Source organism: Doryrhamphus excisus, chromosome 18 (genome assembly GCF_030265055.1).
Source record: "Doryrhamphus excisus isolate RoL2022-K1 chromosome 18, RoL_Dexc_1.0, whole genome shotgun sequence".
Taxonomy (NCBI): Eukaryota; Metazoa; Chordata; class Actinopteri; order Syngnathiformes; family Syngnathidae; genus Doryrhamphus; species Doryrhamphus excisus.
In genome coordinates, this window is record NC_080483.1 from 8,962,046 (window position 1) to 8,988,236 (window position 26,191).

At 40.4% G+C, this 26,191-nt stretch overlaps 3 protein-coding genes across 5 annotated transcripts in view; 2 read left to right on the top strand and 1 right to left on the bottom strand.

Annotated features, from left to right (window-relative positions):
• Window positions 1–139: 139 nt before the first annotated feature.
• Window positions 140–3,171, top strand: mrto4 (MRT4 homolog, ribosome maturation factor). Its single transcript, XM_058055737.1, has 8 exons — window positions 140–248; window positions 470–528; window positions 625–728; window positions 805–886; window positions 1,096–1,163; window positions 1,907–2,058; window positions 2,812–2,888; window positions 2,956–3,171. The coding sequence occupies exons 1-8, from the start codon at window positions 221–223 to the stop codon at window positions 3,103–3,105; spliced, it is 720 nt and encodes a 239-aa protein (XP_057911720.1). The 5' UTR covers window positions 140–220; the 3' UTR covers window positions 3,106–3,171.
• Window positions 3,172–3,418: 247 nt separating this feature from the next.
• Window positions 3,419–5,983, bottom strand: akr7a3 (aldo-keto reductase family 7, member A3 (aflatoxin aldehyde reductase)). Its single transcript, XM_058055736.1, has 7 exons — window positions 5,609–5,983; window positions 4,667–4,854; window positions 4,496–4,600; window positions 4,339–4,435; window positions 4,166–4,265; window positions 3,828–3,957; window positions 3,419–3,755 (listed from the first exon to the last, which is right to left on the bottom strand). The coding sequence occupies exons 1-7, from the start codon at window positions 5,895–5,897 to the stop codon at window positions 3,594–3,596; spliced, it is 1,071 nt and encodes a 356-aa protein (XP_057911719.1). The 5' UTR covers window positions 5,898–5,983; the 3' UTR covers window positions 3,419–3,593.
• A 1,798-nt stretch (window positions 5,984–7,781) lies between these two features.
• The window catches only part of megf6b (multiple EGF-like-domains 6b), a 59,479-nt gene continuing 41,069 nt past the window's right edge, over window positions 7,782–26,191 (top strand). The window contains exons 1-5 of one of the 3 annotated variants that reach the window (XM_058054283.1): window positions 7,782–7,898; window positions 8,407–8,455; window positions 9,945–10,079; window positions 11,637–11,746; window positions 19,799–19,903. In XM_058054283.1, coding sequence (XP_057910266.1) covers window positions 8,454–8,455; window positions 9,945–10,079; window positions 11,637–11,746; window positions 19,799–19,903 — 352 coding nt within the window. In that variant the 5' untranslated portion in view covers window positions 7,782–7,898; window positions 8,407–8,453. Of the gene's footprint in view, window positions 7,899–7,969; window positions 8,456–9,944; window positions 10,080–11,636; window positions 11,747–19,798; window positions 19,904–26,191 lie in introns of those variants that run through there. The other 2 variants (XM_058054284.1, XM_058054282.1) reach the window with 2 other exon arrangements.

Genomic DNA, 26,191 nt, shown 5'->3' on the forward strand with positions numbered 1-26,191 from the left:
ACGAAATCTAAAATACAACACACATAGCTTGAATGTATATTTTAAAATAACCAGAAGTATTACTGTTTAAAAATATATATATTCTCACGAGGTTAAAATTGTTACGTCCCCGCTGCTTTTTTTTTTTAGTCAGGCGACTTATGGGAAGCCTCGTTTGACAGAAACATTCGGGGTCCTTTTACTTTCACGTGCGCCTGTACTGCCATCGTGAGAAGACACCATGCCGAAGTCGAGGAGAGACAAGAAAAGTAAGCGAATAAACATTTATTATTGTCAGATGTTCAAAATTGCCACGTAGTTATGTCTTTTATATGAAGGTCATATTAGTTATGTCGTTCATTTGTTTGGAAGCGAATTAACTGACGCCTAAATGTGAACATTGAGGAATGTAACGTGCTAAGGTTAGCTTATTCTGATTAGTGTACATGTCGCTTCAGCTAATCGACGTTTATACGATTCCCCCCTACAGTTTCTTTAACAAAAACAGCAAAGAAGGGACTTGAGTCAAAGCAGAAACTAATAGAGGAGGTGAGTGTAATGAACTATACATAGTACATGGCATCTGCATTTGCTTGAAGCATCATTGTTATAGCTATTATTGGCATTTGCTTGTCTGTGTTCTAGTTACGGAAATGTGTGGACACATACAAATACCTGTTCATCTTCTCTGTGGCTAACATGAGGAACAACAAGCTGAAAGACATCAGGACAGCGTGGAAACACAGCAGGTAATGGCAAGCATTCATAGTATGTATCGTTTAGGGTGATATAGCTGTATATATGATATATTTCTCTTTCCCACAGGTTCTTCTTTGGCAAAAATAAAGTCATGATGATCGCAATTGGTAAAGGAGAAACGGACGAATACAAGGACAATTTATGCAAAGTAGGAATCATAGTTCTTTGTGCAGTTTTTTTAGGATTGCAACCAGACTGTGCTTTTGCAATCTATATACATTGTGTTCCCTCAGAGTTATCATATTTGCACAGGTCCAAGACAATAAGGAAATAATCACATTCAGTGTTGAACATTTCTACTTCAGATTCCTTATGGCAGCAGTTTCACGTCAGCTGTTTGCTTGTGTTCATGTGCAGGTCAGCAAGCACCTTCGAGGAGAAGTGGGAGTACTATTCACAAATAAAACCAAGCAGGAGGTGCAAGAGTGAGTAAGCATTTATACAAAAACAAACTTAACCTGTTCCCATAAAACCACAAAAGTTGCAAAATTGCAACAAACAACATTGATGAATTTAACTAGCCATTTCTGCAAATATGGTGTGCTCAGTAACCTGGGTGGTTAGCATATTGGCCACACAGTCAGGAGATCGAGAAGATTTGGGTTTGATTCTCCACTTGCCGTCTCTGTGTGGAGTCTTTTTTTTCTGAGTACTTCAGTTTCTTACCACATTCCAAACACTTGCATGTTAGGTTAATTGGCGACTCAGAATTGTCCATAGATATGAATGTGAGTGTGAATGGTTGTTTGTCGGGACATATTATGTAAATTTTTAGGCCCTTTGTATTTAGTTTGAACTCTTATAGAGCAGCTGCACACTATAACTAGAACAGAAATCTTTAGAGATATTCTAGAATCTGCACCTATTTATTTTGATTTTGTGCTTCTTGCTGAAATGGTCTGTTAATTTATTCCACCCATAGCCCGCGTCGAGGCACACCCACACCTCGGTGGTTTGGTCACACTCCCAAGTGCTTAGGAATATTTCCAGTCTTGTACCATGAGCTGCGAAATTGAGGACAGGATTTTTTGCCACCTCCACAACCTGTCACAGGGTGGTTGCATATTCAATATGGTTTTATATTGGATCAAAATACACATGACCGGTGACTGAATCAGCCACTAGTAAAGTAAAAACTTATTGTTGATGTAATGTACTCTCTTCATAGGTACTTTGATCATTTCAAAGAAACAGACTATGCACGTGCAGGAAACCGGGCTCAGACGGACATAACCCTTGACGAGGGTCCTTTGGAACAGTTTCCTCATTCCATGGAGCCTCAGTTGAGGCAACTGGGCCTCCCAACTGTTCTCAAAAAGGGTAAGAATCTAACGTGTGACTTATGAGAATCAAATACAGTGAATCCTTGCATATTTTCAATTCAGCATTTGAGGCTGGTCCATTGTGCCTTGTCTTGAAAACCTCCCAAAAAATAAAGTTAGTTTCACGTTGGATAGTTGGCTCCGTAGCTACAGCAGAAGTTCCTTCTCACTGTACCTGGACTGCTGTGTCACGATGCGGGGAACTTGCGCGGGAAGTGCTGCTCTAACTGCTAGTTGTTTATAGTGGGGACTGTCAATAAATGACTATTGTGTTGAAGAGTGTGTTAAAAAACTGACATTTTAAATCACACCACAAATTGATCTATAATAGCAAGTCATGATTATTCCTATCCTCAAAGTATTTTACACGCCCAATTTCCAGTTTGATCTTTTATTGGATTAGGGACCTGACCCAGGTTTGTTGCAAAAGCCAAACATTGTCATTCTGTGTAATAAATTCAGCAATACTTTGGGTGCATTATAATGATTTAAACTTTTCGTAACCATATTCATTTGCATCCGGTGAGCAAGACTGTAAAAAAAAAAAGAATCCTATCGGTCTGTTAAGACTTCTGACTGCTCTCTTCGCTTTTCTTGAAACAATAAATATCATGTTTTAATCTGGTGAGACCTTGTAACACGACTAAATGTACTGTACAGTAGTACCTAAATGCAGCATTAAATAACTACTGATCTGCTGTAAGACTGTTTTATTACATTATCACATATGATTGTCTTGTATCCATGCAAGGTGTGGTGACGCTACTAAAAGACCATGCCATCTGTAAAGAAGGAGATGTCCTCACCCCCGAGCAGGCTCGAATTCTGGTGAGTTCTCCAGTTGTAGAACATAATTGTCGAAAACAAGTAATACAATATTGTGTCTCGCTGACAGAAACTGCTTGGCATCGAGATGGCAGAGTTCAAGGTGACAGTCAAGTGCATGTGGAGCGCCGAAACGGGCGAGTTTGACAACTTGACGGGCGAGGACGTGCCGGATGACGACGACGATGATGATGACGACGACGAGGATGCAGCAAAGTGACACAAGCTTGTGCAGTTTTTTTTTTGTTTTTTTTTACATAGAATACAGATGAACTTTTGTCCTTCACAGTGACTTAACTGAAATACTGCTTAAATTATTGCTGAAATACTTAATTTCCAGCAATACAATGTTGTTATGAAGCGATGGCACACAAATATGCCAAAACCAGAATTATGTCGAGCAATATGGGTGTGGGCCATCTGGGGACAATACGGATTATATCCAAGTCTGCAGGCCCTTGCAACTTTTGAGAAATGCCACCACCTCGTGGGTAGGTTTAGTATTGCATGCACCAACCTGTCATTAGTCCATCTTGTTGCTGTCAAAAATTGTTTTAATGTCCAGAAACAAAAACAATATAATTCTTATTTCACATAAAAATTTAAGTGCTTCAATCTTCTTGGTACATTTTGGAAAACTAATCTCTGTAAAGCGAATTATAATGCAGGGTAAACATTGGAAAAAAAACTACTAATCTGTGAAGTACTTTATCGGAAGTAATTTGGACAATCGTGAGCGACCAGGTTCCAGGCTTCGTGGAAGGCCTCCACCACCCTCTCATCCAGAGGACCTTCCTCAGAGGCGGCCAGATTCTGTTTCAGTTGTTCCACACTGGACATGCCGATGATGACGCCATCACCAAGCTCACCCTGGCAAGGTAAGATGTTATAACACAAATCCTCCGCTATTAATTAGCTCTGACTCAATTAAGTCTCTGTCACCTTGAGGTGGGAGTGGTGGTACATCCAGCGTATGGCGGCAGACAACAGGGTGGGGGGGTTGGATCCATATGCTGTCACCAAGGCATTTAGGACCACTTCTATCGCTTGGAAGTGACTCTGCTTCCAGTATCTTAGGACCAAATAGGAAAAGTATGTACGGAATTACTGTATTTCCTCATATGGTGGCCAGTGAGTAGTCTGAATAGAGTACCAAGATTTACAGATACCATGTCTATGCTGACACTGTGATGGTAGAAAAACTAATCAATTTGAAATATGGCATATATTAGAGCAGAGGCCACTATCCGAGGAAGAACAGTATAACATGCAAGTGTCACCTGTCCCTGTATGCTGCAGCCCAGTTGTGGCCAAAGAAGCGCCCTGCAGGCTGGGACGTGTCTTTATCAGCGTAGCAATACTTCCCAGTCAGAAGGCCACCTGACAAAGTGAGTACCAACATTAGTGCCAGTATCAGTACTTGGGAGTCAAGAACTTGTATAATAGGTAGGACCTGCCAGAGGATTGTATGCGTAAAACCTCATCCCAAAGTATCTCAGACAGGGCAGCAACTCGGTCTCAACTTGTCTGGTGGTAGCATTGTACATTCCCTGTAAAGTAGTAAGTGATTTGTAACATGGTAAAATACAAGTGTAAGAAGTGCGCTTTACCTGATAGACGCTTGGCACAATCCAGTCATGCTGTCTGCACAGGCTCACTATTTCAGCTACCTCCCATGAAGTATAGTTGGACAGACCAAACTCCTTAAATTTACCCTGTGATGAACATTTCAAATATTGAATCTCGGCCTGTTGGGAATAACGATGGCAGTGTTGCTTTACCTCTTTGTGAAGGTCATTGCAAGCTCGCAAAGTATCCGCAATTGGATTCTGGTGATCTGGGGCGTGCAGGTAGAAGAGGTCCACACTCTTGGTCTGCAGCCTCTGAAGGGACGTCTCCAGCTGAGAACGCACACTCTCTGGTTTTAATGTCTTACCCTCCCAAGGGTTTGCCTTAGTGGCGATGCTGACTGTAGACAGGAACACAACAGACACATCACCCCTGTGGTTGTATTTTAAACTTAATGTGGCTATTTATACCATGGTTATTCAACTGGTTGTCTGCAGGCAAATACGGCCCACAAATCACATCGGACCCAGACCAAAATTGGGAGCAAATAACACTTTGAGATTACCTAGGTTAATGGGTCCTTTTAAAAAGAGCAGCACATCACTCCTGTCATATAAACGATCTATCAAAAGCAATATGCATTTGATAAAAATTAGTGTTTATGTATACGTCGTAAAAAGTGCTTTAAATGCTTAATTGGACAACAAAAGTGAACATTTGATGAGAGAAAAGTGGGCAAACACGTTTTACCGATAGGTCCTGGTCAAATATTTATATTAAACTGTTTTAACTGCTTAAATTACACGAAAAAATTGAATGGACGCTTGTTTAGAGAATGACAGTCGAACCTACAAGTCCTGGTCAAAGATTTACTAAAACAAACAATAATATGTGGTGAAAGTTCATTACAGCGTTATTTATGTCCGTGACTTTCTTGCACAACTTGCTAAGGGTAATGCACACATTTGACACTAGTTGTACCCGGAAGTCAAGTAAATGAACACATTTAATCAATCATTCATCAGTGACACTTAGTTTTTTTTTAGACTGTGGGAGTAAAAGATTGTCATCTTAAACGTTTCCTGCATTATTAGTTTGTGTGGATTTGACAATAAACACATAAGAATGAAGAAGTGAAAGAGTGTCAACTCCACCTGTTTTAGGAAGCTTCATGTTCCCTACGATGGTCTCCGACTTCCCATCCGTATACATGAAGGCCGTGTCCACCAGCTTGTGTCCCCGGTCCAGGAAGGTCTTCACTATCTGCACACTCTGCTCTTCGTCCACTCGGCCTCCGAACCCCATGGTTCCCAGTAAAGTAAGCGGCCGTGCAGTCGACATGTTTCTCCGTGGGTGCACCACAAACTCGGTTTGCCAAAGGTAGTTGGTAATAAAATGTGACTTACGTGGCCAGCACAGTCGCGCTGTTATCACGCGATTCATGCTATGGTGTTCGTGCTACGGAGGCAAGTTTGGAACAAAAAGGTTCAATTGCACTTTAAATTCAGTCTAGTCGTCAGCAACACCAGGCGGCGCCCTGTGGCTCCTCCTATTCCTTGTGCTGCTACACTACCAGGCCGCTAGAGGGAGGCAAATACGTCCGGCCAGATAGAACATTGTTGATAGTGTGACTCCTCGCACTGAATGAATGAACGTATGAATGAATTAATTTTGATTGACCAAAATTGTCATAGCATAACATGCATGTTTTTGAAATGTCGTAGGAAACCATAATAAATGAACAAACAACATAAATACTTATTTAAGCGCGTAAACATCATATCCGGTTATGTATATTATCCATGAATAAATACAATAAAACCAAACATAAAAGAGAGTGAGATTTGAATGTAAACAACCATAAGCAGAGTGGAATTATGGACTAAACTAGACCAGGGATGGGCAAAATTTTGACTCATGGGTCACATAGAGTTAAAGAAATTTGGCTGAGGAGCCGATATGGGTGGTCTTCAAAGAGAACAATATACTCGTGGTGCAACAAGACGAAAACGCAACACATCCACAGCAACGTAGCACATCATATATACCACTACTACAACGTGGGTGATGAACAACAGCTAAGCGGTAAACAACACGTGACGTAAACTGTTATTTACAAGTTCCGCAAGGTATGCTGGGTTGGCCAGCAGCAACATTGAATGCTAATAGTATGTTCACGTACTTCCTTGTTTACTTCCCTGAGGAACTCAACCGCTAAGTGGTAAACATAACATGTAAACTAAACTGTTATTTACAAGTTCTGCAAGGTATGCTGGGTAGACCAACGTCAACATCAATGTAAGTTACAGTTTGAACAATAAAACATTGGATAGCAAGAGTATGCTAATGTTCCTGCTTGTCTCCTCAACATATTTTGCAATCAAGCAAAAATGTGACAAACACTGCAAAATGTTGGGAGAGACAGTAAGCTACCCAGATGGGCCTGATGTAGCCTGCCGGCTACAATATGCCCACCCTGATCTAGACGATTCAGCTTGAGCAGTGGTTCACAAACTTTTTACAGTGGCGTACCCCTTCAGACATCTGACCTGAAGCCATGCACCCCCTTCTCCTGCACACTTAAAAAAAACATACTTCATAATAAATCATAATTAAGTTGAAATATTGTACATAATTCATGGGTTCATTCATTTTCTTTTTGTAATTCTGAGTCAAAATGTGTATTTTGCATGGTCCTATGTTTGCCATGAGCAATTATATTAATTTCAGACCAAATTGAAGGGGCAAGTTCAACAATCCCGATAAAGCAGTATCAGTCGAAAAGTCTATTTGTTTAACATTGATGTTGTTACAACTAGAACATTTTGTAACATTGAATGCAGCAGCAAATTGTGTCAGAGGAGTTATGTGCTGCATTTGAATGCACTCAGCACTGCTAGAAAGTTTTAGTTTTGATCCCGCTTGTTGAGTAGGTAGTGTCCATTATCTGAACGGTATATTTCCATGATGTCCCAACTCTGTTTTATTAATTGGAACACCAATATACTGAAATGTTTAAGATGAAACACTCTCAATGCATAAGATAATGATTCAGATGTTCTTTGTTGATATGATGCACACCAAGCAATGAGCAACTTCACGTTCTGCATGTAGCGTAGAACAGACTGTGTTTCCGGTACGGATTGCATAATAACAGTAACACAGATGTACCTTTCAGTTTAGATCAATTGCAGTTGGTTATTAGTAAGCTGTGTTTGTGCATTGAGTGTGAGGGTTAATTAGAACATCATGTATAGATGATGGTCCTTCCTCCTGCTCCTCCTCTTCTTCTTCTTTTAGGGGCTTTCAGCAGTGACCCATGATTCTTTGGGGGTCACAAGCACACATGTCTGCAATGAAAGCTTTGTTTAGAAGAGCCAGCAGCGGGCCAGTGACCTTTTTGACCTCACCATCATCATCAGGCTCCTTTCTCCTACTCAATTGGTAATCATATCACTGTATCTTATATAAAGCATATCATCTGCATTTTGGTGCACACTATATCCTCCTAAATGGTGACCTTTTCAAGAGTGTTTGCTGGACACTTTGCAGCAGGGTGCTTTGTGCGTATGTGTGTGTGTGTGCACGTCTGTGGCTTTATGGATCACACGCCCCTCTCCCAACACACACACACTCACACACAGTACATTACCAAGTGAATGGAAGGAGCCTCCCCCTCCTCCTCCTCCTCCTCCTGCTGCAGTCTAACATCTGCAGGGACCAAGTGTGGATGAGCTTCTGTTTTCTCTGTGTGTGTTTATTTTGGAACGGTCTCACACACACAGAGCAAACATAATGGCTGTGTCATCTCTGCAAACTTTGGAGGAATACTAACCCTTTTTTATCAGAATATTTTTCAGCAGGTGCTTTACAACCCATGAGTGAATCACGTGTTTAAAGGAGAGGATTATGAAGTGTGTATTTTTACTGTTTTTCCTCGGATTTATTAAAGAGGCACACTTCTACCGCCATGGGAACACCAACAACCTTCAGCCATACATGTGAGTAACAATTTAGGTTCTACTTAATTTTTTTTACGTTGGAGTTTCTGCTCATGCCTTGTTATTTATGTAAGACTCCTCCCGAGAGTGAATGATAACTAAAATCACTTTTTTCCACTGATACCTGGCCATGCTGAAGAGTCAGGAATGTAATTATCACGTGTACAGAAGCAGGTGATCATGTTTAGTGTAGTTTACAAGATGGACCAACCATATCTGTGTGCCAGTCATTCAAACGACAATTATTGCAGTGGAATGTCCAAATATGAACACACTAATGACGCTGGTTGACCATCAAGTTATTCTAACCTAAAAAAGTTCATTAAGTTATAAATTAAAAGTAAATTAACTGTACAGGCACCACTCTAAGTAACTTTAAATTGTAAAAAGAAGTTAAACCTATTATATTTATATAATGCCTTTATTGTATTAAACCTATTATACAGTATATTATATAAACCTATTGTGCTTTTTCCACTGCTATGACCTTTAAAGGTTGTTACAAGATTGTATTATTGCATTAAATAATACCTAATAAGTTTTAGATGATGGAGTGACAGAGAAGTGCGTATGTTCCAGTGGTGCAGGACATGTATGAGGACTGTAAGACAGTGGTAAAATGTGCTGTGGGTGTGACAGAAGAGTTCAAGGTGGAGGTGGGACTGCATCAGGGATCAGCTCTGAGCCCCTTATAGTTTGCTATGGTGATGGACAGGCCGGCAGATGAGGTTAGACAAGAATCTCCATGGACTATGATGTTTGCAGATGACATTGTGATTTGCAGTGACAGTAGGCAACAGGTGGAGGAGATGGGGGTTTGTCCTGGAAAGGAGAGGAATGTGTGTGAATGAGAGGGACCCAAGTGGAAGAGTGAGGTTACAGGGGGAAGAGATACAGAAGGAGAATGGAGAATTTTAAGTACTTGTGTCAACAGTTCAGGTCAATGGAGATTGTGAAAAGGAGGTGAAGAAGCGTGTGCAGGCAGGAGAAAAGTGTCAGGCGTGATGTGTGATAGAAGAGTTTCAGCTAAAATGAAAGGAAAGGTATACAAAACTGTGGTGAGACCAGTCATGTTGTTTGGTCTAGAGACAGTGCCACTGAGAAAAAGACGGGAAGCAGAACTGGAGGTAGCAGAGATGAGGATGTTGAGGTTCTCATTGGGAGTGACCAGGATGGATAGGATCAGGAAAGAGTACATCAGAGGGATATTACATGTTAGAGATAAAGTCAGAGAGGCCAGACTGAGATGGTTGGGATGGAGGAGATTGATTCGCTTTGGCGAGCCCTGAAGGGAAAAGCCGGAAGAGAAAGAAGAAGAAGATTCTTAACCAAGGCCCTGTCCACACAGCAATGTTTTTTGAGGAATCCCCCTAAAAAAGGAATCATCAGCAGCACAAAATATGCTCAAAAAATGATAACATCTTACAGAAGCTGGGCCATCTGTCCGAGTTCTAAATCTCCCTTTCATTTTGACATGTCCCCCTTGCAGGCCCAACGTATGCATGGAACAGGAGATGCTGCTGGTGGCTCAGAGACAGCCGTGTGTGCAGGCCTTCACACGCATGGTCAAAGTGTGGAAGCAAGGATGTGCGGGACAGTCATGGTGTATGGGATACGAGAGAAGGTAAGGACAATATTGTCCCTGTTTGCTGTCTCTTTTCTGCTTCCCTAATGACAGCTGTCTTCCACTTAAATGCAAGGTGTAGCTCCCACTTCCCCCAACCAGCTATTAAACACACAAAGGTCTCCGTGCTAGTCAACATTCCACCAGGAGGGTCCTTATGTGGTAACATCATCCCACCACATCATTGGGGACGTTTCTCACAGCGTCTTTCTTTGCTTCTTCTTTGCTTTATTTACCATCACTTTGAAGGCAGCAGAGGGCTACAATTACTTGCTGTAAACAAAACTTGGTGTCACAATGTGTAGTAATGACCGTGTGCTGGCGTGGCAATGAGAGGGGGACACCAATCTCCAAAGAAGAGGCAGTCTGGGAATTGAACGCTGGACAAATTACGGCATGTAACTGAAATTCCTCTAAGTCATTTCATCAGACTGCTACTTAATACTGTAAATACAAGCCTTGTTAACTAAAACCTTCTATTTATTATATAAAACGGAACATGGCTGTGTTTAGTTCTGTGCTTTTTTGCCCAAGATTAGTCCCCAAAGCATAGCGTCATATGTCTTATCAATATCTAGATATGAACATCCGAATAACTTCAGCACCATTTTCTCCATAGGAAATAAAATGAAAAAAAATCTATACAAGGGTCAAACTATAAAAATAAAATAATCATAAAAATCATTTATAACAACATTGTCCCTCACTAGGCGACACGGTGGTCGAGTGGTTAGCGCGCAGACCTCACAGCTAGGAGACAGGGGTTCAATTCCACCCTCGGCCATCTCTGTGTGGAGTTTGCATGTTCTCCCCGTGCATGTGGGTTTTCTCCGGGTACTCCGGTTTCCTCCCACATTCCAAAAACATGCTAGGTTAATTGGTGACTCCAAATTGTCCATAGGTATGAATGTGAGTGTGAATGGTTGTTTGTCTATATGTGCCCTGTGATTGGCTGGCGACAAGTCCAGGGTGTACCCCGCTTCTCGCCCGAAGACAGCTGAATGAATGAATGAATGTCCCTCACTACATCGAGGCTCAAAGTAACACACCCAGTAAGTACCTAATACCTATGCAAAACACCCATTCCAAAATTACATCCATAAACTCCTGCCACAAGGCATGCTGGGTAGCTTCTGTTACTCCCAACATTTTGCCATGTTTGTCACATTTTTGCTCGATTGCAGGGAAGTAAACAAGGAGGAACGGTAACATACAATTGATATCTAATGTTTTATTGCTCATACTGTAGCTCACATTGATGTTGCCATTGGACTACCCAGCATACCTTGCGGAACTTGTATATGGCAGTTTATGTTATGTGTTATGCTTACCACATACGTAAATGTTTATCACTCACACACATAGCAGTTGATATTCAGTATGTGATGCGTTCACTTGCTGTGGATGTGTTTTTGTTTCGTAGCACCGTGAGTAAGTATGTAGTTCTCTTTGATGACCACCCATATATGGACGCCCCCTTGGCGAAATTTCTTAACCCAATGTGGCCCATGAGTGAAAAAGTTTTAGTTGTTGTACTCTTTGTCTTCACTCTGACAGGACAGCGTACTACACGGCGTACAGACAAGTGTACCGCCAGGATTACCAGAGCGTCTACAAGTGCTGCCATGGATGGTCACAGCTCAATGGAGAAGCTGGCTGCTTTTATCGTGAGTATTGGTGCTTACTAAAAAGCTTGTATTGACATCGGCAGGAGGAAGGCCGCTTGACCTCACCCTTGAAAGCTTTTCCAACACAAGGTCAAAAGGGGTCAAGAGGTTCTCTGCCTGAAGAGAGACAGTGACAGATGTTATCAATCAGTGTGTATACATTTGTAGACTTGCTTTGTCACAAGTTTCACATCAGGGGAAGAGAATTGGACTGTTTTCGTGTTTTTAGGTGATTTAACTCACCTTAATACACAACCTGTAATCTTTGACGGGTTGGGATATTTTCTTGCCATGCCAAAAACACTATACAGTATACACTGTATATTTACTAGCCGCTGAAAATGAGACAACTCTCAGTCATTGTCTAAATAGCCACCATGGTAGAGGTGGAGTCATTGGTCTGGGGCTGCACAAGTGCTGCCGACACTGGGGAGCTCCGGAACATGAACTAATTGGGGTGGTTTCTCCTCTTGTTGATGGACAATGGCTTCTTCATTGCACAGGGTTTTTATCCCTCTAAAGAAAAATGTGATGGGATAAACTAATACATGTAGCCTATCTAAAGATATCAGAGGAAAAAATAATGGAAAGGTTTTTCTGGCAAGATTTTGGTGTATTTTCTTTTTGCTTGTCTTTGTTTCTGTGTGCGTGTGTGTGTTCGGTCATAAAAGGTCAGCGTGGGGTAATTAGGCAAATGGCAAGTGGTTATTGAGAGGCAGTTAAAGCTCTAATCATGCCGGAGGTCCACTGCCCACATAAGCTGTGGGTTTAACAGGCTGATGGTGAAACAGTTACATCTGTCCTTTGTTAAACATTATACTATACCATTGTACAATTCCTCTTATGTTACACTTTAAAGTACACTTTATTGTATAAATTGTATGGTAAAATTTGATGGATACTATTACAACAAATTTAAACATTATTATTTTATTTTTTATTCCGAAAAAAAACTTTGGTCTTGTAGTACCAAAGCTTTTCTCTTAAATATTACTTTAGTCTTGTAATAGTCGGGGTGTCATGAGATCTTGTAAGATTAAAACATGACAATATTTCTTGTCTTTGCTGCAACTAAGAGAGAACTAATTCTGTGAGCTATGGCATTACTAGTGTGAATAAAACATGTAATATGGAAATGGTAGTGTGCAGGGGAGGGTTGCAACCGCACATTAAGTGCTTTACGGACACTATAAACCTTGCAATCCTACCTGCACTGTCTGACGTGCCGCTGTTTCTTTCGTCAGATTTGGACATCTGCCACTGTGTTAATGTCCGAGCAGAAGCTGTAGCGATTCTAAATTGAATCAATGTTACTTAAGATCTCTTCTCATGAACTGCTGTATCGTGACGCCGTAATATGAAGACATTTTTCATTATCCTTGAAATATTACAACATCCACTTTGATTAACCTTTTTTCTAAAAGTACTATAATATTGTCATGTCACAATTATTTTATACAACTATTTTTCCATTTTAAATATGATTGGATAAGCAGTATAGAAAATGGATGGATGGAGTATGATTTTTTTTCAGTAGTAATTTGATCTTGTAATAGTACGTGTCATTAAAAATGTTAATTGGCGACTCCATATTGTCCATAGGTATGAATGTGAGTGTGAATGGTTGTTTGTCTATATGTACCCTGTGATTGGCTGGCGACCGGTCCAGGGTGTACCCCGCCTCTCGCCCAAAGTCAGCTGGTAGGCTCCATCATGCCCGCGAGCATGAGCAGCATATAAGATAGATGGATGGGTGGAATTAAAAAATGATTAATTTATTGCAATGACTTTATTGCAATTAGTTTCATTACTAAAACACACAAACAAAACAGCAGTGGTGGTGTTCGTTATCCTGCTGTAAATGATGAGGATGATGCCCGTGTTTGTTTGAGAGGGGAGGAAGAGGATGAAAAGTGGATCATTTTGATGAGCTTGTTGGGTATGATGGAGACAGGGTGCTGACCAATTCTGAGCCTGGTGACATCATTGTGCTAATTAGATGAGTCAATTTACTCCCATCACAAACTTTGAGTCACACTGATGGTTTGTCTTGTTTACAGTATGCTTTTATCTATGACTATTTTTGGAATAGTAACGAGAAAATTGGATATTTTACTGAAAAAAACGAATAATGAAACGTGCTCAGGGCAGTCCTGCGTCCCTCCTGTCATAACGGCCCTCCCAGTTTGCAAACCAGTGGCTTAACATGACGTGTCTGTCTTATCTTTCTTGTAAACACAAAGGGTCACAGTGCAGCGTTCAAGGTGACTCTTGTGTGCTTTTGGAGACGACTCCAATTTGTCTCGATGGCTCATGGCTTTTGAAGACGTGGTAAAAGAGCTCTTGACACTGAAATGGCGACTTCCTGCACTCCAGCATGTAAAGCATCGTTCAAAGTCAATGAGTTAAGTCCCGGGAGAGAGGGGATGGACAGGACCAGTCACAGTGGAAATCAGTGCTTATCTTGATTGATGGCAACAATAGCTTTTTGCCTTCACTGCTTTGTCGTCTTAAATAGGAAGTGGCCTCCCTGTGTGGTGGGACCAAGCTGGCAGAGGTAGAATATGCAAAAGAGGCCCAAATAAAGGAAATGGTCCAGTCCAGTTTAATCATGGGTGGTCTTTATGTGTTTGTGTGTGCGTCGTGGAACATAGCCACAAATATGTCAGCACTCATGAGGACCACATTGTGCGCCGCTAAACACAAGCTGCATGAAAAACATACACAAACAACTCCAAATTATACACATACAGTATGTTGTTTTGTTTTGGTTAGCTTTCTTAGCTAGACGTAAACAACAACAGCTATCATTATTTGATGAATAATAAATGTATTGTTTATCTTAGAGAAGTTGCGGGTGTTTTGGGCGGATTTTGCTGATAATTTTTTGTATTAATAAACCCTCTAACCTACAGTATCTCTACAGTTGTGCACACTGTTTAGCCATAATTACCCTTTTACGTAAATAGCAAAAACATATTAAATATGTCTGTGATTGGCTGGCGACCAGTCCAGGGTGTACCCCGCCTCTCGCCCGAAGACAGCTGGGATAGGCTCCAGCACCCCCTTGTGAGGATAAGTGGTAAAAAATGAATTAATTAATGAATATTAAATATGTAGCATTGAAATGAATGGGGTCGACTGGTTAGCACGCAGACCTCACAGCTAGGAGACCAGGGTTCAATTCCACCCTCTGCCATCTCTGTGTGGAGTTTGCATGTTCTCCCCGTGCATGTGTGGGTTTTCTCCGGGTACTCCGGTTTCCTCCCACATTCCAAAAACTTAATTAATTAATTGTTAATTGGCGACTCCAAATTGTCCATAGGTATGAATGTGAGTGTGAATGGTTGTTTGTCTATATGTGCCAGTCCAGGGTGTACCCCGCCTCTCGCCCCAAGACAGCTGGGATCGGCTCCAGCACCCCCTTGTGAGGATAAGTGGTAAAAAATGAATGAATGAATTAATGAATGAAATGAATGGAAAGTACCGGACCAATGGGTGGAGCCTCTTCAGTGTTGCTCTGGGATTGGTCAGCCTGCATTTTGGGTGTGTGGCTTGGAAGTCTGTTTTGTAGTCTTTACAGCCGCTGTCATTTTTACAACAACTTTTTGAAATGACACATTCCCCTGTATAGTAGCTAGCATTAGCCACAAAGGACAGTGTTGCACTCAAACGGAGCCCCTGAGCGTGGCTCTTTTGTGTCTGCAGAAAGTGGCCCCTGTCTGGGCCACACTCAGATGGACGAAGTTTAAACAAACACTGTGCTGATGTGGTCACATCCCAAGCGTGACATCTGCTTTTTGGGGCTCTTCAGCAACTTAGCACAAGTCGCTGGCCCTGCTTTGTGTGCGTCTTAATCCTCCATGGAGAAGGTGGAGGGCAGACATTGCCTATGCTACACTGAATGCCACATTTAGGCCTTTCATTTCATTCAGTGGAGGTGAAGAAACTCAGGGTGGGGGTGCCAACACTAAAAAAAAAAACAAAAAAAAACATGGTGCTGTGAGGTAAAACCGTTTCGATGCTCCAAACTGTTGAGCAGTTGTCTGAAACGTAATGAAAAGGGGATGTTTTGTCTAAGAGTTGGCCTCAAAGGAGCTCTGTGAACCTGCCGAAGGATGAAATTACTCTTGTGAACCAATTGAGATTATTAGAGAGCTATTTCCTTTGTATGGAGATGTCATTGTCCATGGAGGATATGATGATACCCTTGAAGCCAGGCTTCAAATATGCACCTTATCTCATCATGTACACTGCCTTTGCACAGAAACAAATGTCTCTCCAATCCAATTAACTGCATTAATAATATTAAACATTATATATTTTTTATATACCTTTATTTACCCAGGCAAGGAATTTAAGAACAAATTCTTATTTACAAATGCAGCCTGAACAAAGAGCAAAAGCACTTTGACGGGAGAACAACGTTAGGTAAGATTATATACAATACAGTATATACTATGTAGAATACATACAATACAAAAGCATCAAACAACAACATAAAAGCAATGGGATATGGCAACTAATTAATTTAGTATGAAATATTAATACAATTGTCCATGAATTGATTACCTTATAAATCATATTGAAAATAATTATTGTGTGTTACTTTGAACCTCGATGTCGTGAGGGACATTCATTCATTCATTCAGCTGTCTTCGGGCGAGAAGCGGGGTACACCCTGGACTGGTCGCCAGCCAATCACAGGGCACATATAGACAAACAACCATTCACACTCACATTCATACCTATGGACAATTTGGAGTCACCAATTAACCTAGCATGTTTTTGGAATGTGGGAGGAAACCGGAGTACCCGGAGAAAACCCACGCATGCACGGGGAGAACATGCAAACTCCACACAGAGATGGCCGAGGGTGGGATTGAACTCCGGTCTCCTAGCTGTGAAGCCTGCGTGCTAACCATACGCCCTATAATTTAATTATTTAAAAAAATTGATTTTATTTGTTCATTTATATTTACGTATTTGCAAGGTAAATAATTTCTATAAATCAATGCTAATGTAAGTTGACTTTATTTTTTTGGTTTACTGCAAACTTTGCAAACATAAAACAACACTTGATGGATTTTAGCTATTTTTTTATTTAATGCCTTTAAAAAGACTGTGTATGTACTATGTATTTAATTTTGGCATACTCATTAAACTCTAAATTGAGTTATATAGATGCCTGTGTGTCATTAAAGCGTTCCACTCTTTAATCCTCTTTATTTAGCCTGTAATGGTAATTATGTCGAGAGTAGTACATAGCAGTTGTGGAGACAGGAAAGAAGGTGGTTTCAGATGATTTTTGGAGCGACACCAGATATTTAAAAACATTTTCTTGATTCTATGACCATATATAGCCAATAAATGGTAGCACGGACAGCAGATGGTTTCGCTTGGTTGGCTTATATGGACAGCAAAATGCTTCTTCTTGACATAACTTGTTTTCTTCAGTCTTCTTAGGTAGTGCTGACCTTCACATTCCTGCTGTGATGAGCTGAACCGTGTTTTCCCTCACTTCTACCATTCCCAACAATGATAGACATACAGTGGTGTGAAATTGTTTTTAAAGGTTTCTCACCATTAAATGTTTTACATTGAGATCAAATTTAAATATTAGTCAGTGACAACACAACTAAACACAAGATGCAGTTTTTAAATGAAACTGTTTACTGTATTATTAATTGAAAAAAAAATCAAAATCTACAATATTCTGTGGAAAAAAGTGATTGCCATCCTGTCAAAACACAACTTAACTGTGGTATATCACAGCTGAGTTAGCACAAATAGCGAAATCGTGGAACAGTTGTAAACCTGCCCAGGAGTGGCCAGCCAACCAAACAAAACCAACCCGAAGGGCGCAGTGATGACTCATACGAAAGGTCACAAAAGACCCCACAACATCCAAAAATCTGCATACCTGTAGTAGAGGTGATAGTCTGGGGCTGTTTTGCTGATTCAGGACCTGGAAGACTTGCTGTGATAAATGGAACCACAAATTCTGCTGTCTACCAAAAAAATCCTGAAGGAAAATGTCTGGCAGTTTGTTTGTACCTCCAAATATGAAACCAACTTGGGTTCTGCAGCAAGACAATGACCCAAAACACACCAGCAAGTCCATCTCTGAATGGCTGAAGAAAAACTAAATGACGACTTTGGAGTGGCCATGTTAAAGTCCTGACCTGAATCCTATTGCGATGGAGCTTCCTGTTAGAAAACCCCCCAGTGGGGCTGAATTACAACAATTCTGCAAATATGAGTGGGCCAAAATTCCTCCATAGTGCTGTAAGAGACTCATTGCATGTCATCGTAGACGCTTGATTGCAGTTGTTGCTGCTGAGGGTGGCCCAACAGTTATTAGGTTTAGGGGGCAGTCACTTTTTCACACTTAATTCTAAATAATTTCTCCCTTAATAATAAGAAAATTATTCAAAAAATGCATTTTGTGTACAGCTGTGTTGTTATAGACTAATATTTAAATTAGTTTGATGATCTGAAACATTTAAGTGTGACAAACCTTTTCACACCACTGTATATGAACCTGTCACCATGAAGCAAAGACTCAAAGAGGCCATCTTGTTCATGAAGACAACACACAGTACATTCTAGCACGTGCACCTGCATGCTCTCTGTGTCTGGCCTTTTAGGTGCTGCTGGACTGTCATGATTAATGTGAGTGTATGGAATGTGACGGTCCACCTCAGAGGTGGGGTTCACATGTCCTGGCTTTGGAAGTGTCCCTCGCCATTGATGCATTTGACATTATTTAGATTTTACACCTTTACAAGCTAATCGGCATCCAATCGTCATAAGTTATTTCCTATTTACCAAAGATGATTGTAGTATAAATAACACATTTTATCATTATTTTCTAGCATAAGTCTGGTGTGTCAAATCGACTGGCAAGTGTTAAGGAGTGTAAAAAAGGAGTTTAAATTAGATTTACCAATACAAATAAGTAGTTTGGGGTTATGGACTTGGAAACACAATGGAGCCAGAGTTTGAGTCCTTACCTAGTCAATTTTTTTTTGTCAAATTTGACAATGATACTATAAAAACTGAGTATTTTTCACAGGGTTTTGTTAAGTCAGGATCAGACATTCCCAAGGTTTTTTCCATTTGGTCAAAGTTTACGCTATCATAACTTCCTGACACTGAATCTTGTCTTTCAAGACTGATCACTCATCACTGTTTGCAAAATAAAGACAGGAAAAAAAACTTCAAAGGTGCAAAATTGATGCACTCGTTTATGCGCAGTCCACATTTTCTCCATTATGCAGGAATGGAGCAAATTGTTTTCATATTTGAGTTGGGTATTCAATGTCTTTAGGAATTGTTTCCCTTACGTGCCATTGCTAGCAACATAAACAGAGAAGGAGAGCTTGGGGGAGGGCTGATCTGGCTTACAGCCATGCCCATATAAGGAAGTCCCCTCCCTTCTACCCCACCTTTTGAAACCGAGAATTTCGAGCAATCCCAAACTTCTTTCAGGGCTCACTTCCAAATGCGCAAACCTTATTATCCGTAACTCTGGCATCGTTTAACACTAGAATACAACATTACATTACTAACTGCATTTATAGGTCAGAAAAGTGGAAAAAGCATAACAGGTGCCCTTTAAAAGGTGTACTGGGTGTTTTGTTGAGCATGTGGAACTGTGCAACAAATTTCAAGTCAATCCAACATACAATATATGGGTCAAAATTTGGATTTTAATAATATTTGCACAGGCAATATAGAGTGGTGCATGTTTTGACAAATTCTCCTTTTGTGTGCAGCAGTTCAGCAGTTAACACAAACATATACATAAAGTGTCCTAAGTGTTTAGTCAGTTCATTCAGATATCTAATCTGTGTGTGGGAAACAGAACTCTTTCACTTGGAAGTATTCCAGTCATGCATTTTGATTGGGTTGTGAATGGAGATGTTTTTCCAGTGTTTAAGCCAATGTTAAGATTCCTCTATGATGACTTTTTTGCGAACTGAAGATACGGATTTGATGAATTACTCACCTGTGTTTCTTCTTGTCTTCTATATGTGCCATGTGCAGCTGTGTGCAGCTACGGCGTGTGCTTCAATGGGGGTCAATGTCAGGAGGGGTCCACCCAGCTATGTGACTGTCCTGCGGGCTTCAATGGGCCCAGCTGCCAGTATGGTGAGTACAATTTCATGGATTTGCTTGGAGGCGATGATGCCTGCTTTTCTTCTGTGGTGTATTTCAAATATCTTCAAATTCGGCATGTGTCCATCCAGCTTATTAAGAGTCAAAGGTTGAAGTTCACCATATGCTATCGGCCGACAATATTCGTGTTGATTCAGCTCAGAAGGCAGAATATTGGCTTCACAACATTGTCCTTCCATTCCATATAGTTGCTTGGACAAAAGGTGGAAACATTCAGACTCTTGCAAGCAGTGTAAATGTGTGAAATTGAAATGAAAGGGCATAAATAATGACAAGTAGTAATAAAATATTGCTATTTGATTAGGATCCATGTTTTGCCTGCTTTGTTGTGTGGCCTAAACTGTTTTTTTGAATGGTTGCATCTTGAGTGTGAATCTCCACACCTCAGCATTCTGGACCAGCAGCACAAATATTTTATCTACAGTCCTCATTGTAGAATTTGTGCTGCGCTAAAGTCCAACAACGGAGGTCTCTGTTGTTTTTCCTGATAGTAGCACCACACGACAGGAAATTCCTGCCCCGAGTGTTGACATCGTACTCCAGCGAGGATCAATCCATAAGGAAGTCGCTTTACCTTCTTAACATTCTCAAAAGCTCTGTGGTGCTGCACATGTAGCTTCATACAGCAAACATGTGCTCCCTCCATGCTTATTAACGAGGCTCATGATCAAACCCCAACAATCTGGCACTGACAGCCTGTTTATATGATCAGAGCTCTGTGCGCTTTCTCTGTCCGACTGTCTTGCTTCTGATTACTCCATGCTTGACTGACAGATTTAATCAACCGCACATAGGATGTACCAGAACGCATGTCTCATCCGGCATTCTCTTCTTGACACAGCATATGACAGTGTGGGATATTTACAGTATGGCAGCAGTGTATATTTCCCACAGTCTGAGCTTATTTCTCTTTCCGGTCAACAATGTGTAGTGGTATGAAGGGATGGTCCTCAGTCCATCCTACACTGTAAGAAGTTTCACAGTTGGTCAATTACATGTGACAATTTCTTGTATTACTGAAGAAGACACAGTTGATATCTGTATTCATGATTCAGCATTTACAATTCTGTGAATTTGTAGATTTCAGATCAAAACATTACTTTTTTAGTTGTTGGAAAACTATTTTGTACTTAGACTGTTCATGATAAGGCCGTAGAAAAACCAACTCGTATGCCCACATTAGTTTGCTTATTTATGTACAATGACTCAAACCTTACTCACGGTCTTGAACCAGTCATGATGTGCTGTACATATCACTATATTGACACTTACTATGGTACCCATTATGTCATTGGATGGTCATATCACCTTGTACTTCGGTACGGGACAAAAAAAAAAAAAAAACCTTAAACTATATTAGGAAAGCAGGAAGTGAACAAATGTAACAGTTACTGATTGTACTCCTGACTCCTTTGGGACATGTGGAACTGATTATGTGATCACTCAATTGTAATCTGATGCATGTTCAAATTAAATAAAACCATTACCATTACTTTGGTACATGACAAAATAAAATAAATTAAAAAAAGCAAAAAACTTAAACTATATTAGGAAAGCAGGAAGTGAACAAATGTAACGGTTACTGATTGTACTTCTGACTCCTTTTGGACATGTGGAACTGATTATGTGATCACTCAATTGTAATCTGATGCATGTTCAAATTAAATAAAACCATTACTATTACTTCGGTACGTGACAAAATAAAATAATTTTTTTAAAAAAGCAAAAAACTTAAACTCTATTAGGAAAGCAGGAAGTGAACAAATGTAACAGTTACTGATTGTAAAAGTACCAGATGGAGGGGTAGGATTTAATAAGCTTTGCTTCTTCCTACTCCTTTTGGACATGTGGAACTGTGAACTGATTATGTGATGCATTCAATTGTAATCTGATGCATGTTCAAATGAAATAATACCATTACCATAGTTTACTTGACAAATCACTGTTGCCATAGCCTGAACCTGGAGTCCGTCCCTAAATTGTACTCTAAAACTAGTATACTGCCCAAAACCTACTTTGCTGCAGCACTGCCTTCAGTCTCCTCCTGGATTAAATGTGCCTCCTTACAACTGAGGCCCTCCATCTCCTTCATTGTTTGTTAGTGTGGGCCTCTGCACTAAACCAAGCCAAGTTGGTACTATGCAGTAGAAAAGTGCCTATTTCCTATAGATATCAGTCACAATTGTTAATCAATGGTCACCGATAGGGGGGGGCTTCACTTATGGAGAATCCATGCACTGGTCCTCCCCCTTTTAGATGTCATTTCAACACAGTGGGTGATTATATTGCCCTGTGACTGTGACAGCGCTTTATTTTGGTCAGGCATTCCGACACATTCCCAAGTGCGGTTTGGAGCGTGCAACCCAAAGCAAGCTGACTTTACCACTGCAGCCTCCACACTTTAACATTGCGTGTTGCCGCTTGTCATGCAATGCTTTACTGACACTAAAAGAAATGAGGCCACAGCGGACGACGTGGCCACAAACCTTCACTCATCATTCAGTCATTTGCGACAAATCCTGACAGCAATTGAATTCCTGTTCAATGCAACGTGTGGGTTTACCCCCCACTTTGGCGCTTTTGATGTGGTTCTCTCTTTTATATGTATGGTGATTTACGTCTGTTTATGCCATGTGCATCTGTGTCTTTCAAAGGGGAGGCAATTAGTCTGCTACTCCCCTAATTGTTGTCTGAAGCTGTCAGTCTGTCCAAGTGATGTACAATATAAGACAATAATTACTGCTTTTTTTGGTCGATGCTTTTAAGTACTGTGGTAAAGTCACAATGGATGCTTTGAAAAGTATTACAAAGGCAACAAATCTTGCTTGTTTTAAAAGATTAACTGTCTATTCTTTGCACTTTCCGCACTGAAATGCTTTAGTTCAGGCGTCTCAAACACGCAGCCCGTGGGCCAAATGTGGCCCGCAGGACACTAGTTTGAGGCCCCCGCCTTGATATAAAAGTTTAATGTTAGTGCGGCCCGCGCAAGTTTGATATGGATGCTGTATGGTATCATGTACCCAGAAAAAATTATTACGTTTGATTAATGTTCATGTTAAAGGTTAAATAACTGTTAATAGTTATCCTCCCTATCTGTGTGGAAGTGGTAAGTTTTTGGCTATTTAAGTTTAAAGGAAATAACTTGAAGGCTACCGTTTAGGTCGCTAGCTCTCTAGTTTGCGAGTTAGCATGTGTCTCAAGACCCTGCAGTTGCGCAATATGTTGTAAATAAAAAAAGTATAAATGTGACTATAGTCGTGTTTTGTCATGTCTACAGGGCTCTAATAATGCTTTGTTAATTTTAATCTAAAAAAAATAATTTGTCTACCCACCAACTGTATGTGGTTTCTTAAGTTTTTATTATTTGCCGTTTTATTATTATTATTATTATATTTATTTATTACTGATTTTCTTTATTCTTGATTTGTTTATTTATTTTTCATCTTATTTTGTGCAGAAAAATACAAATTAAGATATTTGAGAACAGTGGAATTTTTTATCAGAGCTTTTATTGTAGAAAATCGGAACCAAAGCACTGAAAAAGTATACTGTATATTTTTGTGTTTTTAATAAATGCTTTTTTTAATTGGAAAACCTGATGCGGCCCAGCCTTGCCCAGACCCTAGCTCCAGTGGCCCCCAGGTAAATTGAGTTTGAGACCCCTGCTGTAGTTCATCTGTACAGCAGATTTGTGAAAATAATGTGGAATGACTCTACAATGACTTTACTATGAACCATTCATTCTGTAGCCTTTTTTCTTTATTAGAAAATGATAACCTGGTACATTGTAGTCCATGTAGTCCATTAAACACCATCACTAGACACATGGCCTTTTTGGGTTCTCAGTATCCACAGCTTTTAGACCTCTGGCAGCCATGGCAGATGTCTTCATACAATGAACTTAAAGACCGACACTCACTGCAACTGGAAACCCTTTCTCCATTTACTTATCTACTCTCCGTTATGTGTAAAGCTACCTGCATGTTCCCCAGGGAAAGTAGACATTCTCTAAAACATAAAACAGATTTATTGTTCGGAATGTTTAATGACATGAATATGAGGCGATGATACCGCCGTTGATAGTGGAGGATTACTGTCATCCAGACATAACCTGATACTGCGCTGGCATCAGCAGGTTTCCTAACCTGTGAAATGTTCCAGTCACTTTGTTACAGTCGGAATCCTTACTTCCACGGTTCTTCGGGGGTCATTCCAATGCCAAAACATACAGCTTCTTTGCGATAGTCGTGTTATGGCTCGAGCTTTAATCAAAATATGGTGGAATTACCTTTGACTGCTCACTTTTATTGCTTGTGATTTACGGACAGTCTTTGTATTGCAAATGTCTGATATGAGCTGCTGGCATTTTTATTGGAAATGGGGGTATTTCAGTTGAGACAACATTCCGTTTTTATCTTTGAAGCAGCCAGAAATGACAATGACTTATGCCTTTTCCTCTCTGTCTTCAATTTTTATGAATCTCTAAAAGGATTCTTGGTTTCACTGTTAGGTCAGGGGAGCATGGGAATGTGTTGTCATACACAATTTCGACATACCCCACAATGCAATGGTTCGCTGTCCTTTGAATGATGAATATATGCTAAAATCAATGTCATATTTTCATCGGAACACAAGAGATACCATTTTGCTGTTTGATTGTGCACCAATATAAAATTGACTCCCTTTAGAATTCAGGGGTCACCAACTTGGTGCCCACAACCAGTTGGTTTTCAGTTAATAGTGAGAACACCGCTTATCGTCACTAAGGTTGCGGGCATGCTGTCTTTGGGCGAGAGGCGGGGTACACCCTGGACTGGTCGCCAGCCAATCACAGGGCACATATAGACAAACAACCATTCACACTCACATTCATACCTATGGACAATTTGGAGTCGCCAATTAACCTAGCATGTTTTTGGAATGTGGGCGGAAACCGCAGCGCCTGAATTTTTACAATTATTATATATATTGTGAGACTGTAAAACGTTTACGACTGTCATCATACACTCTGTACAATTTTTTTCAGTCAGATGTTAGCATTATCTTACATTTCTTTGTTGTTTAAACACTCTCAAAGTTAAAATGCTCTTGGAATTTTAATGAGCTCTCCTTTGACCGTTTGGCTGTAGTGTTTTTGTATCCTTGTTAAAACATATTGCTTTTTTTAGTAGTATTTTCCTCACATGGTTACCGTCTTCTGTGGTTTACAGTGTTGGCGGTTAGCAAGCAGCTCATATGGTTAGCTAGTTTGGTAGCCATTACCACAACAGGAGACTGCACAAACGAGGTTGACTGACAATGATCCAATGCCAATCGGCAGTGCAGACAGAAGAGAAACAATAGAGAAACACCCAGCTTAAAAAAAAATAAAATTCTTAACTTCCCACAATGCAATTTTTCTTAAACGGGCCGACTTGGCCTATAATATCGTTCATATCCATCCGTATCTCCCACAGAGTCCCTCTTTTAAAAAGTGCTGTTTTATCCACTTTTTACATCTACACTTGTCTAACATAATAAATTGCAGCCAAACTTAAACATTGTTTGTCAGAAACTTTGCTGCTCTTTTTTTTTTGTGATCCTCAAAAATTGCTTGTTTTGTTTGACCATTTAAGCCTCTTTAATTCTAAGACTTAAATTATCTCAAAATTGGAGCAAATAAGTAAGGGAGATGATAAATTAGTTCACTTTCAGTGCTCATAAACAGGCTTCAGGAACACATTACTGTTAGAACAACATTAAAACGTCAATTGTGCATAGCTAGTAACTTGTGGGTCAGTTATTATCTACACAACAACTTCTCTGGGTCGCTGACAGTCACTGACCCTGAGGTACACCTTGTAGCAAATACAACACATGCCACAATGCCATGAAGGGTCTTAACATATTGTGGTAAGCTCTACAGGGACGTAATGTGTGTATGCACATATAGCTGTAGTCAGGGAGTCTGATTTCAGATGTTTCCCCGAGCGGAGCCTCTGTTCAAGCTGTAATAGCAGTTCGAGTCTGCAATTACTTATTCCTCAACCTGTTGTAACCAGCCCTGCTCTCCACTGAGGCACAATGCAACAGCTCACATGGTTCTCCTCCTCATGTATGAATTCTACGTACTCTCAGGCATGTGTTTTTGCGTGCCGCCATGGCCTGAGGTGTAGTTCTTTCATGTCCGTCTGTCTCGATCTTTAGAGGTCGCCTGGAGGTAGGCAGAAGAATCTCTTCAAACTCAAGGATGAGCTGATTAGATTTTGGCAGGTCAGCGTA

Bases quoted from the DNA above. Each gene is read 5' to 3' on its own strand.
- akr7a3 (XM_058055736.1), bottom strand. From the start codon at position 5,897: ATGAATCGCGTGATAACAGCGCGACTGTGCTGGCCACGTAAGTCACAT. The intron at 4,855-5,608 runs GTGGAGTTGACA...TCCTGTCTACAG, and splicing joins CATGAAGCTTCCTAAAACAG to TCAGCATCGCCACTAAGGCA. The intron at 4,436-4,495 runs GTAAAGCGCACT...ACTACTTTACAG, and splicing joins TTGTGCCAAGCGTCTATCAG to GGAATGTACAATGCTACCAC.
- mrto4 (XM_058055737.1), top strand. From the start codon at position 221: ATGCCGAAGTCGAGGAGAGACAAGAAAA. The intron at 2,059-2,811 runs GTAAGAATCTAA...TATCCATGCAAG, and splicing joins CCCAACTGTTCTCAAAAAGG to GTGTGGTGACGCTACTAAAA. The intron at 2,889-2,955 runs GTGAGTTCTCCA...TCTCGCTGACAG, and splicing joins CCGAGCAGGCTCGAATTCTG to AAACTGCTTGGCATCGAGAT.